Here is a 16,882-nt window from a genome sequence, read left to right as displayed (position 1 = left end):
CTTTATCAGAAGTCCTCACCCGCCCCTTTAGTAAAGCCCACACCCAAAGTTCACAAGCTAGAACTTAGTGACATGACCACCCAAGCCTGCAGGGAGGCTGTAGAAGTACTCAGCAAAGAGGAGTTAGATCAGTCATGGTTCATCCCCTAGGGCTTCACAGTTGTCACTATGCATTATTGGGGCCGTAACAGCAAAGAAGGAGGCACTGTTTGCTGGATTGGCAGTTAGTTAACAGTGGTACAACAGGAGTGTGTACACTGGACCATGGCTTCATTTGCTCATTGAGACTGATAGATTTCAGCTATATGTCAGAAACCAGAAATAAAAATCTTTGCTTTTAAGTCGCTGACATTTACAGCGCTGACATTTGCATTATGTGATGAGTAAAGTAATAGTTGAATGAGAAAATGCTTTAGTAGTACGTATTATACTTTTCTTTTTTCTGGGGGAAGGTGAGGGTGGGCATGGAGGCTAGAAAAGAGAAATGGTGTTTGAGTCTTAAGCTGGCCTGACAGGTGAGGAAGCTGGAAGACAGTGTTCTGAGAAAAGGCATACAAGTGTAAGACCGTGGTATGGTCTGGAAATCTCAAATACTGCTAATGTACATGGTACTAATGGGGCGGCCTCAGAAGCTGGCTAAAAAGGTGAGGGCTGAATCACAAAGGATCTCCTATGCTATGATAAGGAACTCATATGTGATGCTTAGAAGCCATAGGTCATCCTTGAGGGTGTTTAAACAGGGCTTATGTAAACCGATTTCCATATTAGAAATGCTCCTCGTATAACTTTGGGAATGAATTAGGGAGTCAGGCTAGAGATGTGGAGACTTTCGAGGATAAGGCCCTGAACTAGGTCAGAAAGATGTGAGGATAGCATGGATTTGAGAGGCATTTTACAAATCAGTCGGTGAGTTATAGTAGCCAGTGAATTGTGATGCGTGATAGAAATGAAAGATGATTTTCAGGCTTTCAATTTGAGCATCTTAGTAGGTAGTGATGCCATTTGCTGCAGCAAGGAATATAGACTGAGCAGGAGTGGGAGAAGGAGGTGAATGAAATTCTGGAGTTTTTATTTATTCAGTATATAACTAGGTGACGCAGGACAGAGAGTCTGGGCTCTAAACAGACATGTGAGATTCATAAATATAAGGTGTAATTAAGTCCATGCAATGACTCCCAGTGAGCTTTTATGTTGACAAGAGAAGATGACCAGGGGTTTCCCATTAGCTATGTGTACAACGTAGAGTCGGTCCTTGTGAGCATTATCAGCATATAAGGAGCAAGCCAAGCAAAAGGAGTTAGTGGTGAAAACTTAGGAACAGTTAGAGGAGGGCAAAGGCCAGATGAGAGCAACTTTACAGCTGCCTGTAGAGATGGTTGTCAAAGGAGAGGGTACCTGATGGACTAAGGTTACAAGGAAAGGGGATGTGGAAGAGCAAAGGGCATGAGCCATACTACAGTGGACTGAAAAATAAATGGGTGATGAAATGCAGGTGGCAAATGTAGATCATTATCTCATGACTTTGATTATAAAGCAGAATAATGGCAGTAGTTTGAGAAAATAGTGAAGTCAAAGGAAAGTTTTTAGGATGCTGGCAGCTTAAGCAAGTCTGAGGCTGTGGAGCCAGCAGAGAGAAGAGATTGAAGATTTAGAAAAGAAGTTACAGCACGGATATCTGCTGAGAGAGAGGAATTTGAGTGAAAAGATTCGGGGGAAATGGGCAGGATACAAACAGCCTCTCTGGGGAATAAGATCGATTGCAGACCAGAACAAACACAAAAGTCATTAACCAGTGTTGAGGGCCCAATCACAGCTTTGTACCAGTCAGATAGCACATGGCTTTTGTGGGTTTTTTTTTTTTTTTTTTTTTTTTTTTTTAGCAGCTCAGTAGCTTAGGTAGAGGAGTCAAGAAAAGAAGGTCATTGTCTACTCTGGCAGTTCCTCTGCAGGCAATTGAACTATGATTTCAACCTAGTAGGTCAGTGCCACCAAGAATTCTACAGCTCCTCCAGGTCATCAAAATGTAGAGTGGATATAATCTAGTCACAAGAAGGGGTAAACTCCAGTAGCAATGTTTGAGCCAGGCAAGAAACACGGCTTATATAATTCTCTTAGAATCCAAATTAATTTTATTCTGACTTTTCTATAATTTCACAGGTAGCTTTTAAATATTGCCAGAAATATGGAAGTGACAAAGTACGTGTGATGACCCTGGTGAAGAATCGTGGGAAAGGTGGAGCAATTAGAATGGTAATACATATTTTCAACATTTTTATCTAAAATATAAAGGTATCTGGAATAAGGTCTTTTGCAGACTTGTATGTTTGCTCGCTGCTTGAATACCAGCATTTCAAGTTAGTGATAACATATTTTTAATAATAACTTCATGTTTTTAGTCAAATTATATATTATGTCATATCTATAATATACTGGGTGATTTAAAAATATATTTCTGTTTATCTTAAAGTTTAAAATGTTACCATCTACCACTGTATCCTTGATGGAGTTACCAGATAGTAAGCTTATGTGGTTTCTTTCTTTGTTTCTTAGTTTATGGTAGCATAAACTAAGATGAATTTGACTTGGGTCTATCCTGATGAAATGTGCAGTCTAATAGAAAAAGTAAGCATTTGCATAAGTAAAAAAGAAGATTACAATTATGACAGACACGCAAATAAAGTGCTAAGAAATTTCAAAAAAGAGGTTACTGTCAGCTGAGGCATTATCAGGTACGAATCAAGCTGAAAGTTTAAAAATCAAGATATGTGAAAGAAAACCTAAATAATTGACATTGAGGTTCATTTATTTATTTTTCCCTCATAAAAAGAGGTCTAGAAGTGGGCAGTCCAGGGCTTGTTCAACTCCACAGTCATCAGAAGTCCAGGCTTCTGCCCTTTCACTCCTTCCTCATGCACACAGGGTGACTCCTGGAGCACTAGCCATTGTGTCCACATTCAAACAGTAAGGAGAAGGGAAGTGGTCAGGACACAAATCATCACATGTTGCCCTCCTCACAGTGTCTTATGAGTTAGGGTCTATTAGTTTGATGATTATATAGATGAGGAAAGTGAGGAAAGAAGGTAAAGTAAATTACCCAACGTTTTCAGATGATAAGAGGTAGAGTCGAGATTTGGATGCAGTTAGTTTCCCTCTGAAGCCCATGCTTTTAACCTCTCTGATAATTACAGAGAAACGACTTGAGAAAACAGCACACCATGTAGCAAAGCCAGAAAAGACAGAAGTAGGAACTCTTTGGATATGTACTAGAAACTGATTCACTTTGGCTGGGTCACAGGATGTATGAAACAGAAAGAAAGTAGGATTGATGCAATGTCATGGTGGGCTTTACATCATCCATTTGTTTCTTTATTTAGCCAACGTTGTACTTTCATTAGAGACACGGAGATGAAAGACACCTATTCTGTCCTTAAGGATATCACAGTTTAGTGGGGAGACAGACCATTGCCATACAGTGTGGTAAATGCTATAATAGAAGTATATGCAAAATGTTGGCACCACCATCTGTTGTGGGGAGCAGCACAGATGTCCCTGAGGAGGCAGATTCTGAGCAGGATCTTCAAGGAGGATGAGGACTTAACCACACACAAGTTGGGAGGACAGGGAGCCTAGACAGGGAACATGAACAAAGGCACGGCAGTGTGAAAGAACATGCCACAATAAAGGACCCACTCATGGTACCCATGTCTTGACTGTGGAGATGAGGCTGGAGGGGTGGGTGGGTTCAGGTCACAAACTAGGCAACGGGCTTTTACATTTTTTACCATTGACAGAGTCACACTTTAATCAGCCAGCAGCAAGTGTAGCAATATTAGGCAAGGTGTGATTAATTTTTATTTGGATTATGATAATGACAGAAGAGAAGAAAATGAGGGGATAAATGTGAGAGCTATTAAAATGACATAGAATTGGGTCTGGGATCAGAGAGAAGAATGACATATTAAGCCATTCTTACTTTGCTATAAAGAAATACCTGAGACTGCATAACATATAAAGAAAAGAGATGTGATTGATTCATGGTTCTGCATGCTGTACACAAAGTGTGGTGCCAGCATTTGCCTCTAGTGAGGGCCTCAGGAAGCTTCCACTCATGATAGAAGGCGAAGGGGGAGCAGGTGCATTATATGGCGAGAACAGGAGCAAGTTAGCGGGCAGGTTGGTGCCGCACACTTTTAGACAACCAGATCTCATGAGAACTTGCTCACTGTTGTGAGGACAGCACCAAGCTATTCATGAGGGATCCACCCCCATGACCCTAACACCTCACACTGGGCCCACCCTCCAACATTGGGGATCACATTTCAATATGAAACTTAGAGGGGACACAGATCCAAACTATGTCAAATAAGTACCAGTGGCCTTGGGTAACAGGGAGGATGATGATGCCATTAATAGAAGGAATGAAACACTGGAGGAGGAGCTGGTATAAGAGGTAGTTTGTTGAGTTCGAGCCATATTAAGTTTGAGGCAGCATGCAGTGGTATCCAGAATAGCCTAGGAGAGAGGGTGTGAGTGAGTCATCCACATATGTCAGATGATAGTTGAACCTGAAGCCATTAAACTGTCAAAGAGGAGGTTACAGAGAAAAGGAGAACCAGGAAATCTTAAGGCAGTGAGACACATGAGAAATAATGGGCGTCACATATGACTGAGGAAACACAAATGGGAGTTGCTGTGGTAGACTGCCTTTTCAAGGAGCCGCGGTGAAGTGAAGGCCGTAGACGGTAGAACAGGAAAGTAGGCTTAAACAAGTTTGATCATGTATCATTGAAATTAGTCACTTATTGGTTTTTTGCCCCATTTCAAACTAATAGCTCCAGTTTTTTTTACCACCTCAGCCTCCCAAGTAGCTGGGACTACAGGCATGTGCCACCATATGAGGCTAATTTTTAAAACTTTTTTGTAGAGATGGAGTCTCACTGTATTGCCCAGACTGGTCTCAAACTCCTGAACTCAAGCAATCCTTCCACCTCAGCTTCGCAAAGTGCTAGGATTATAGGGGTGAGCCATCTCACCTAGCCTTTTGCATTTGTTCTAACGTGTGATTAAAAAGACATCACAGATACTAGTTAGTGAGCTTATTATACCATAGAATAAATGATCTGATGTCTCTCTACATGTGTATATGTCTTATCTATAGTCACACTATGTTGTGTTACTAAAGCAATTTTACTATATCAAACTGTAAATATATTTGCACTTAAGGCATAAGGAATTCACTCAAATACACCAGAGAAATTAAAAGTTGATGTACAGTTTATTTCTGTATGAAATATGCATTCATGGAGCCATAATTTGCACAAAAGACCAGCCAATTCAGAATTGAATGGCATAATTTTGCTGTTTCAAATACCGCAAATGGCATAAAATAACATTTGGATTTATGCATAATTCTTAAATTTTATTGTCACTATTTACTTAATTTAGTAAACTTTAGATCCTATAATAAAGGATACTAAAGACCTATATTCCTATGATACATTTCACAGCATATCTGTATTTAGAATATGTAATCTGTCTATAAACATGTTCTTCATGTGTGGTTCTAAGTAGCCCCTAATTCATTTTAAGCATCATGACACGATAAACATATAATATGTATGATAGGTACTGTCCCTTTTTATTCTTAGTGATGCAGAATATCTTTAATTTGTCCAAACCTATTTTATTATCTTGGTATTTTCCAAGATATTTGTAGTATGACGTCACAAAGTTTTTAAAATAATGAAGACAGGCAATAGGAACTTTTGAGAAGATCATCATATACAGGTAATTTGTTTTCAGTGAACTCTGGCCTCCTTCAGCCATCTCATACCTTATCTTTCACTCTTAGGTATTTTAAGTAGAACAGACTGAAATGTCATTGAATTTAACCTTCATTTTAACCAATTTTCTTTGACTTGAAATTTTAAAATACAGGGTATATTCAGTTCTCGAGGAGAAAAGATCCTTATGGCAGATGCTGATGGAGCCACAAAGTTTCCAGATGTTGAGAAATTGGAAAAGGGACTAAATGACCTACAGCCTTGGCCTGTGAGTATAAGAATGTAGTTTAAATAACATTCAGTCAAGAATGCAGGGGAGCTAAAGTAAAAGGAGAATTTACCTGTCGGTTTAAAACTGAGTGTTTTGGTATGAAATCCTTATACAAATGGTACAACCCCATAGAGGAACTGATCATTTTGTTACAAATGTTGTCTGATTTTTTGAGATTCACTTGACAATTGCTTATTTAATATTGTGGCCATTTTTCTGTCTTGGTTTCTGATTGCTTCTACCCAAGTTTTAATATTTATTGTGCATATTCAATTAAGGCTTTTATTTAAAAGTATAGCCTGAGTTCCAGGTAAAGAGATGAAATGAAGCTGGATCACAGAAATCCAGTTTTTTTTGTTTTTTTTTTTTGTTTTTTTTTTTTTTGAGATGGAGTCTCGCTCTATCCACCCAGGCGGGATGCAGTGGCGGATCGTCAGCTCACTGCAAGCTCACCTTCACGCGGTTTATTTGCCATTCTCCCTGCCTTACAGCCTCCCGAGTAGCTGGGACTACAGGCGCCCGCCACCTTCACCGGCTAGTTTTTGTATTTTTTTTAGTAGAGACGGGGTTTCACCCGTGTTTAGCCAAGCCAGGATGGTCTCGATCTCCTGACCTCGTGATCTACCCGTCTCGGAATCCAGTTTTTGATGAAACAAACAAAATCACAAGTAGCAATCACTCAGAAAGGATTATTTGAAACTTCATGCCATAACTTCAAAAAGTGGAGGTTGAGGAAATAAATAAAATCCTGGTGCCATTTCTACCTTTTAAAAGCCATTTAGAGAAATAGGATGAATTTATCAAATCCTGAGCGTTTGCCAAATACTTCCCAATCTGGAAAAAATGAATTAGAGAATGAAAAAGCACCCTTGAACAACATCAAACAATATACCTACCATCACACAACATGTCAGAATTTCAGCAGACGCAAGAAAACTTGCTGAGGTCTGCCGTTTTTCAGGACTGTAAGCTAAGTTGGGGGGACAGATCCATGTGACTAGATCCTTTCCGGGATAGAGTGTAGCTTGTTCAAGACACGTGACAAAATCTCACAAGACCAGGGAACCCAAGTAACCCAACAAAGCCACATAGAGCCCCAGGGGAGGGTCCCTCCGCCCTGCCTTCCCACCACCTACCCTCAAGTCCAGATATAATACTCAGGCCTTGAAATTCTAGTTTAGAGGGGGAATAGGTAAAAGTATATCAAGGAGAATGTTCATTTACGGTAGGAGAGTTGCCCATGTTAATCATGACAAAATGAAGAAAGAAATGGCAATCACACCAACATATAATTACACAAAAAATTAAAGTTGCATACAAAAGATTAAGACAGTGTAATCAAGGAAAAGGACAAAGTTACATGCAAGTATTTTGGCTAAAGAAATAAAATGATGAAAATAAGAAGTTAGCAACACAGGTCTTCAAAGGTAAGATGACAAAACAACAAAATGGTATTAAAAGAAAATTACAGCCCAAGTTTACATGCCTGTAATTCCAGCACTTTGGGAGGCCAGGGCAGGAAGATCGCTTGAGGCCAGGAGTTTGAGCCCAGCCTGGGCAACATAATGAGACCCCATCTTTATAAAAATAAGAGAAAAATTAACAGGGCATGGTGGTGCATGCCTGTCGTCCCAGCTACTCAGGAGGCTGAGGCAGGAGGATCATTTGAGCCCAGCAGTTTGAGGTAATAGTGAGCTGTGATTGCCCCACTGCACTCCAGCCTGGTGACAAAGCAAGATCCTGTCTCAAAATAAATAAATAAATAAATAAATAAATAAATAAATAAATAAATAATAGAAATTACAGAACTAAGAAAACAAATTGAGACCAAAATAAAATGAATATGTAAAACTGTCTATGAATGAAATAGACCTAGTTTAGAATTGAATATTATTACATATTTATTAAGATCCTATTTATTATAGCAAAACAAAACCAAACCAAACAACACAAGAAAGTAAACATACAAGTGCCCCCCCAAAAAATTTAATAATTACAGAAAAACTCACTGCATATCTTTCTAGAAATATTTATTTAATTCCACACTTGGTGAAGTATTGCATATCTCCCCCACCATCATCCATCCCCATCCCTCGTATTTCTAGCTGTTTTTTGTTTTTTTTCTAGGTGTTTTTTGTTTTTTTAAGATTCTAACTGAATGAACTATTACAATTTCTTAAGAGAATTAGCTGTAAAGATATTCATACCATTGCTGTTCAGAAGAGTAGCACTAGCTGCATGTGGCTATTTAAATTTAAATTAAATGAAAATCTAGTTCCTCAGTTTCATTGGCCACATTTAAATTACTTGTGGCTAGAAGCTACCTTTTTTTTTTTTTTTTTTTTTCCCCTCTTAAAGGAGATAAGGTCTTACTGTGTTGTCCATGCTGGACTCAAACTCCATCCTCCTGCCTCAGCTTCCTGAGTGGCTGGGATTATAGAAGTAAGCCACCGTGCCCAGCTTGTATGGCGTTTCCATCAGCACAGAAAATTCTCTGGCTTATAACGTGATATGAATTTATTATTGGATATGTTGTAGTTCACTCTTACTAAAAAAGTATTTCATGCCCCACATCTTAGTAAATTATGATAGGCTAAAAGGAAAATCTAATTCATAAAGTTACTTGGTGTGATTTCCTTGTTCTCCCCAGACGACCCCAAGAGAAACTTGATAAATATTTCCCTTTCATTATCTTTCTAGAGGAAGCCATGAGTGGGAGGGAGAGCATAGGGCATCAGGTTTTTAGCAGCTGATGTTGTCATTCATCGGTAGGGCAAAGAGAATTTAAATGATTTTGCTGATGTTAGGGAGTGAACCAAACAATAAAACAGAAAAAAAATTTGAACTTTATTCTTATAAATCTAGTTCCTTTATACTACTCTGAAAAGAAAAGGAGTTCTGATGCCATATTTTTTCCTTATAATCCCATTTACTACATTGTTACTAGAAATGTTAAGTTTTAAAGAATTAAAGCATGTGATTATCATTAAGCTATTAATTCATAGCCTTGGTTTTATAGCACCTTAAAGTATCCCTAATTTAAAAATGTCCCAACTCAATTGAATTAATTTGAATTAAATTTAGTAAGTTTTATTAATATGTATCATATAATACTCTTTGGAGGAGGTAGAAAGGAGGCAAATAAATGATAGGTGGTTAAAGTTACAAGATTCATAGTTTTTGGATCCACCCAGTAAAAAATATCATGGTTCTGACAAAGCTTATAAACAGCCAGTCATTGCTCTCAGAAAACTTACATTCTGAAGTTGACATGCATAGAGAAATTAGAAGAAATCTTCTTTCTTATGTAATTCAGGTGTTGGAGAACTTTTTCTGTAGGACCATATAGTAAATATTTTCAGCTTTAAAGCCTATCAGTCTCTGTGGCAGCTGCTTAACTCTCTATTGTAGCATGAAAGTAGATATAGATAAAATACATCCTTTATTTACACAAATAAGCAGCAGATCAGATTTGGGCTACAGGCTGTAGTTTGCTGACCCTTAAATCTAATTTAATCATTTATACAATATTGGAAAGCTTTTACAACTACCTAGTAATCTTTCAGCCTCTGCTGCATAACTCTAGCAATGCCTAAGCAGCTCATTCTGTCTCAGCTCCACTGTGAAGTTCCTCTAGACACCAAATGCAAATACGTCTCCTTTTAATCACCCCCTTCCATTGTTTCTGTCTTCTGTAGCTACACAAAATTATCTACTGCACTTCTTTGTGACAGTCCTTCAGAGAGTCAAAGCTGTTTTCCATGTGTATTCTCTATTTTAGGCTGTCAGTTCTTACAGTTTTTTTGTTGTTTGTTTGTTTGAGACAGTCTCACTCTGTCACTCAGGCTGGAGTGCAGTGGCTCAATCTCCGCCTCCCAGGTTCACGCCATTCTCCTGCCTCAGCCTCCCAAGTAGCTGGGACTACAAGTGCCCACTACCATGCCTGGCTAATATTTTTTGTATTTTTAGTAGAGACGGGGTTTCACCGTGTTAGCCAGGATGGTCTCGATCTCCTGACCTCGTAATCTGCCCGCCACAGCCTCCCAAAGTGCTGGGATTACAGGCGTGAGCCACTGCGCCCAGCCCAGTTCTTACAGTTTTTAAACATAGCGTATTTTTTTCGTATAATTTTCCACTGAAGATGTGTCTGTTTGTGTGGATTTGGTTTCCACGTTACCTTGTTACTTTGTACAGGTATTGCCAACAACTCTTTTTCCTACTCATTGCCTTTGAACTTTGTCTCTCCATCTCTGCACTGGTGTGGATTTCTTTGCTTTGTTTTTAGGAATGGAATTGTGGCCAGTTCTCTCTTTAATAATTTCAACTTGTTAAATTTCCGTGTCTAAAGGTGTAGGTTCTTATTCTATCTTTAGGGCAATAGCTGTTGTCTCCATTCATTTACGCCACTGATTTGATAAGCATGCCTTGCATGTATTTCCCTAAGCCCTAATAAAACTAGTGACTGAAATAGTTCAGAAAATAATGAAACAGGAACATGGGTTTCGTAGTCAAGTCCTGTAATTACATGACTGTCTCACTAGATGGCAGTCATTAGCTTAAATGTCTTTTACAATATTGTTTTGACCAGTTTAAGTCATTTCTTTAGTACGTTTTACAGTGGTTTCTAATGTTTTCTTTCTTAGCTGATTTTTTTTTAATGACTACAAAAAGAAAGAAATCTGTTACTCCTTGCTTGTATTTCCTCTTAGAGTAACTAGGTCACATGTTCTGGTCTGATGATTCTTATACAAGGTCATCTTACAAAAGTTGCCTACAATTTCTTTTCTGAAAATAAGTGCTCTTGTAAGGTTTTAAACTACATGTACATAATTTAAGTAGAGCTTTGTATAATATTTACAAACAAAATAGGGCATTTACATTTTCATACTAAATATTTTATTTTATTTTATTTTATTTTTGAGACAGGGTCTCCCTCTGTCACCCAGGTTGGAGTGCAGTGGCACAATCTCGGCTCACTGCAACCTCTGTCTCTTGGGCTTAAGTGATTCTCCTGCCTCAGCCTCCCGAGTAGCTGGGATTACAGGCATGCACCACCACGCCAGGCTATTTTTTGTGTTTTTTGGTAGAGGTGGAGTTTCATTGTGTTGGCCAGGCTGGTCTCAGACTCCTGGACTCAAGTGATCTGCCCGCCTTGGCCTCCCAAACTTGGGGATTAGGGGCGTGAGCCACTGTGCTCAGCCAAAAATTTTATTTGTATTTTACTTGTATTTTCTTTTCCCACATCTTTATTCTTTAATATGCAAAGCTTTCCTCTCAGATTTTCAGTTTCCTAACCGGTAGTTAGTCTACCTCTTTTTAAAAATATGCTTGTTTTTTAGTAATTTTTTCTAAGCAAACTATATGCTGGCCAGGCACAGTAGCTCACATCTGTAATCCCGGCACTTTGAGCGGCCAAGGTGGGAGGATCACTTGAGGCCAGGAGTATGAGACCAGCGTGGCCAACATAGCAAATTCCCATCTCTACTAAAAATTAGCCAGGCGTGGTAGCGCACACCTGTAATCACAGCTACTCGGGAAGCTGAGGCATGACAATCGCTGGAACCTGGGAGGCAGAGGTTGCAGTGAGTTGGGGTTGCGCCACTGCACTCCACCTTGGGCAACAGAGAGAGACTGTGTCTCAAAATATAATAAAAATAAAAATAAACTTTCAAAAAATAATCGCAAAGTGTATGATCACTTGTTCAGTTGCTTAACTTTTCTAAATAGAATCAAAAATCCCTAACAGGCAAAATAAATGCTAAAAAGTGTGTATTTCATGATCATAGAGTAATTTCTCAGCCTGTGACTTAGGTTTTAAATTATTTTATTTATTTATTACTATTATTTTTTGAGACGAGGTCTTACTCTGTCACCCAGGCTGAAGTGCAGTGGTACAGTCTTGGCTCACTGCGACCTCTGCTTCCAGGGTTCAAGCAAATCTCGTGCCTCAGCCTCCCGGGTAGCTGAGACTGCATGTGCAAGCCACCATGCCTGGTTAACTGTTTGGTATTTTTAGCAGATGGGGTTTCACCATGTTGCCCAGGCTGGTCTTGAACTCCTGACCTCGAGCAGTTGGCCCTCCTTGGCCCCCCAAAGTGCTGGTATTACAGGCTGAGTCACCACTCAAGGCCCTTAAATTCTGATTTAGACATAGCTCTAACAAGCTTAGTTTTTAGTTTTTTTTAGCCCACAGATGACTAGAATTAATGGATATGAAAAAGATACAGATAAAATTACATTAAGAAGAACCAGAGGAAGCAGATCTTAACCACACACACAACTCAATCTGCAGTGCTGGGCTGCTTACTAATGACCCTGAATGCTCTTTTTTCTCTAGTATAGTAATCCTTGGCCAGTTGAACTTTTGTATACCAGTGATTCATATGTGCGTGCATAGTTTGGTTCCTTAAAAGAACATGACAGTTAGTCCAGTCCTTCTCCCCTTTTTTGTGGACCATGTGAGCAAGTCTAAGAAGCTAGTATGTTTGTTTCACCTCTCAATATATGGGTAGAAAACTAGGCTTCCAAAAGAGAACTCAGCCTCCAAAATCATGTGTTTTAGAGACCAAGCAGTTACACAAACATTTTGCTGAGCTCTTTGTGAAATCAAACAAATAAAAGGACAGCAAAAATAAAAGGGCAGTCTTGAAAATGTAGAAAGCAGTAGACTGTATAGAAAACTTTGAAGAAAACCTGTCTTAGCAGATCTCAAAGTATGTTTCCCAAATCATTGAAGATGGCTCAGGACTAAGTCTGCCTATCAAACTGGGGATTTAATGCCAACAAACCCAGTTAAGAGGTGGATATCTTCTGGAACAGGAAACAGTAAACTTTTCCTGTGAAGGACTAGAAAATAAATATTTCAGGCTTTGTAACTCACATGTGGTCTCTAAAGCAATCCTCTTCTTCCTCCTCCTTCTCTCCCCAGCCCTTTCATAGCTCAAACGCCATTCAAAAACAGGCTGAGTGTAACCCCATAGGCCACAGATTACTGACCCCTTGTACTAACCACAAAATAGTTTTAGAAATTTAGTATCCCCATGGCTGTCATGAGAAAATGCTTTAAATTTAAAAGACAGGGCCAGGCACGGTGGCTCACGTCTGTAATCCCAGCACTTTGGGAGGCCAAGGTAGGTGCATCATTTGAGGTCAGAAGTTCAAGACCAGCCTGGCGAACATGGCAAAACCCCATCTTTACTAAAAAGAAATAACAAAAACTAGCTAGGAGTAGTGGAGCGCGTCTATAATCCCAGCTACTAAGGAAGTTGAAGCATGAGACTCGCTTGAACCCAGGAGGCAGAGATTGCAGTGAACCGAGATCACGCCACTGCACTCCAGCCTGGGCAACAGAGCGAGACTGTCTCAAAAAATTTAAAAAAGGAAAGTATATAAGATTTTAGAATGACTTATATCTGAAAAGATGAAAATTTTGGTTCTTGAAGTGACATTCTCCTGTTGGGTAGAAATTTGTTCATGTGGAGAAGTTCATGCCTAGTGATGAGGCGAAGTTGAGGTATGTATTGTGTTAGTTAACCACTAATTCTCTGTCCCACTGGAACGTGAGCTTTGCTAGAAGAGGGGCCTTATCACTCCATCTCCAGTGTCTAGAATACTGTAAATAGTAAGGACTCAGCAAATATTTGTGGAACATAGGGATACTACTGTATACATTTTCTAATGGGAAAGCCATGTTACATTTAAAAATAGTCATAAATGATACCAAAAAGGCAAATTCTCATAAAGGGAATAGATAGTTAAAATTACCCAAATTTGTATAACTTCTCATCTGCAATTTAGGAAAACACTGAAGAAATAGGTGGTCAACTGATTGAAATAATGCTGCCAGTGTGGCACATGGTAAAGAGAGAAAGGATGTAGCATTCAGATGTATGATAGGGATTTTGTTTTATTTTTATTTATAATGTTTTTAGTATAAAAGCATCGCTATGGCATTGTAAAAAGATTAGAAACAGCCTAAAGAAAGAAAACAACCAACAGTATCTTATCACCCAGAAAAAATTGCGTTAATACTTTTTTAATGGACCATTTCCTCTGCGTATTTATATTCTAACAATGTAATGGGGTTTTGAATATATTGATATAAAAGCATAAAGATCCTCCATGGAATAGTTTATAGTAAATAAGGAAAAGCCCTGAGAAATTATTTGAGTCATGCTCTTATTTCTGAACAGATTTCAGCATCTGTAACCATCCTATATAGATAAATGTTGAGATGCTTTTTATTTTTTCTTTTAACTTTTTACTATGAATTTTGAACATAAGTAGAGTGAATAGTATAATAAACCTTTGTCTAACTTCAACAGATATCGACATTCTGACGTAGTTTTTTTTTTTTTTTTTTTTTTTTTTTAAAGACAATTTTATTGGCCAGGCGTGGTGGCTCAGGCCTATAATTCTAGCACTTTGGGAGGCTGAGGTAGGTGGATAGCTTGAGCTCAGGAGTTCGAGACCAGCCTGGGCAAAATGGAGAAACCCCTTCTCTACAAAAGAATATACAAAAATTAGCAAGGTGTGGTGGCGGGCACCCTAGTCCCAGCTACTTGGGAGGCTGAGGTGGGAGGATCACCTGAGCCTGGAAGGTAGAGGCTGCTGTGAGCCATGATCGTACCACTTCACTCCAACCAGGGCAACAGAGTGAGACCTTGTCTCCAATAAAACCAAAACAAAAAAAGAAAATTGTTTCTTACAGTAATACTATTTGGAGAAACCTTAAGAATTGCTACAGTTTAAATATATCCAGTAGACTGGCTTTTTAAAAGGCTTTGTAAGTGTATTTTGATTTCAAATTTAGTTGCTATCACAACTTGAGAAGCTGTTTTATGCCATATGAAATTTTGTGTATTCCTTTTAACCATAACACCTTCATCATAATTCTTCTTACGTACAGCCTTTTTGTACTGTACAGCCTTTTTGTACTGTAATAAAAAATAATCCACCTTTCCTCAAATGAATGGGAAAAGAATGAGTGTTGCCAAATTTTATGTTGAGTCTGTGCAAATTGATACAATGTTTTGTTTTGTTTTGTTTTGTTTCTTTTGAGACGGAGTCTCGGAGTCTCGCTCTGTTGCCCAGGCTGGAGTGCAGTGGCCGGATCTCAGCTCACTGCAAGCTCCACCTCCCGGGTTTATGCCATTCTCCTGCCTCAGCCTCCCGAGTAGCTGGGACTACAGGCGCCACCACCTCGCCCGGCTAGTTTTTTGTACTTTTAGTAGAGACGAGGTTTCACCGTGTTAGCCAGGATGGTCTCGATCTCCTGACCTCATGATCCACCTGTCTCGGCCTCCCAAAGTGCTGGGATTACAGGCTTGAGCCACCGTGCCCAGCCGATACAATGTTTTATAGAACAAGTTGAAAATATGAATCAAGAGCTTTAAGTAATTCACATTCATTGACCCAGCCTTGAGAAATTCATCTTATGAAAATAAGAATATATACAAAAATGAATCTTCGAGGATTATTATTTGTTTTGTAAATATAGCTTTTTTAAAAAAAGGAAAAAATTGAAAACAATTTAAAATGTCCAATGTTAAGTTATACTAGTTAAATTCATTATTGTATGGGATGACTATTCATTATGCATAATTAAATGAAAAATGTTTTTTGTTTTTTTTTGTGGTTTTTTTTTTTGTTTTTTGTTTTTTTGTTTTGAGACAGAGTCTTGCTCTGCTGCCGAGCTGGAGCGCAGTGGCGCAATCTCGGCTCACTGCAACCGCCGCCTCCCCAGTTGAAGCGATTCTCCTACCTCTACCTCCCGAGTAGCTGGGACTACAGGTGCACACCAACATGCCCAGCTAATTTTTGTGGTTTTAGTAGAGATGGGGTTTCACCATGTTGGCCAGGATGATCTCGGTCTCCTGACCTTGTGGATCTGCTCGCCTCAGCCTCCCAAAGTGCTGGGATTACAGGCGTGAGCCACTACGTCTGGCCCGAAAAATGTTTAACATCGTGATATGTATGGGTAGATGTGCAGTAATGTCAACACATTATGCATTGTGTATAATAATAGAACAGTGTGTTCATATTGGTTGTCACTGGAAGGGGGATTACGGATATTTTAAATTTTTTTCTTTAATTACTTGTTTTTAACAGTGAACCTGTATTTTGAGAAAGAAATGGTTTTCTTGAAATTAAAACTTTAATTTTTTAATAAATACAACTTTTTCTTTACTCATACTTTGTTTCAGTACTTTGTTTCTGTTTCTGCTTATAGGGTGAGTATGACTAATTTTACTATCTGATTTTTCTTTTACTAATTTCTAAATTGATTCAACTTCGTTTCCATATCTCTGCCTCATTTGGAGCCAGAGTTGTCTTTTGGAGTGCCTGTGCCAATTTTTGTTTCCATTTCAGTATGTGGAAACTTTGGATGTGGAATTCAAATAGGCCTGGGTTCAAATTCCATGTGACTTTGGGTAAATTAATCCATCCACCTTCACATACCTCTTCTGTGATGTGTGGATAATGGGATCCCATGTTCATAACTCTGAGATAGTGATTAAAATGAGGAAATGTGGCCGGGCACAATGGCTTATCCCTGTAATACCAGCAGTTTGGGAACCTGAGGACAGGAGTTCGAGACCAGCCTGGCCAACATGGTAAAACCCCATCTACTAAAAATACAAAAATTTAGCGGGGCATGGTGGCGCACACCTGTAGTCCCAGCTACTCGGGAGGCTGAGGCAGGAAAATCACTTGAGTCCAAGAAGTGGAGGTTGCAGTGAGCCAGAATCGCACCACTGCACTCCAGCCTGAGCAACAGAGGAAGACTCCTAAATTAAATAAATAAATAAATAAATAAATAAATAAA

At 39.0% G+C, this 16,882-nt stretch overlaps 1 protein-coding gene across 3 annotated transcripts in view; it reads left to right on the top strand.

Annotated features, from left to right (window-relative positions):
• Positions 1–16,882, top strand: part of ALG5 (ALG5 dolichyl-phosphate beta-glucosyltransferase) — a 56,746-nt gene that overhangs the window by 8,925 nt on the left and 30,939 nt on the right. For all 3 annotated transcript variants that reach the window (XM_017854125.1, XM_017854126.1, XM_017854124.1), the window contains 2 exons: positions 2,158–2,250; positions 5,938–6,051. In XM_017854125.1, coding sequence (XP_017709614.1) covers positions 2,158–2,250; positions 5,938–6,051 — 207 coding nt within the window. The remainder of the gene's footprint in view (positions 1–2,157; positions 2,251–5,937; positions 6,052–16,882) is intronic.

This window comes from Rhinopithecus bieti, unplaced genomic scaffold (genome assembly GCF_001698545.2).
Source record: "Rhinopithecus bieti isolate Rb0 unplaced genomic scaffold, ASM169854v2 scaffold_35538, whole genome shotgun sequence".
Lineage (NCBI taxonomy): Eukaryota > Metazoa > Chordata > Mammalia > Primates > Cercopithecidae > Rhinopithecus > Rhinopithecus bieti.
The sequence above is the reverse complement of the archived record's forward strand: the minus strand, read 5'-3'. Positions and strand labels throughout refer to the sequence as shown.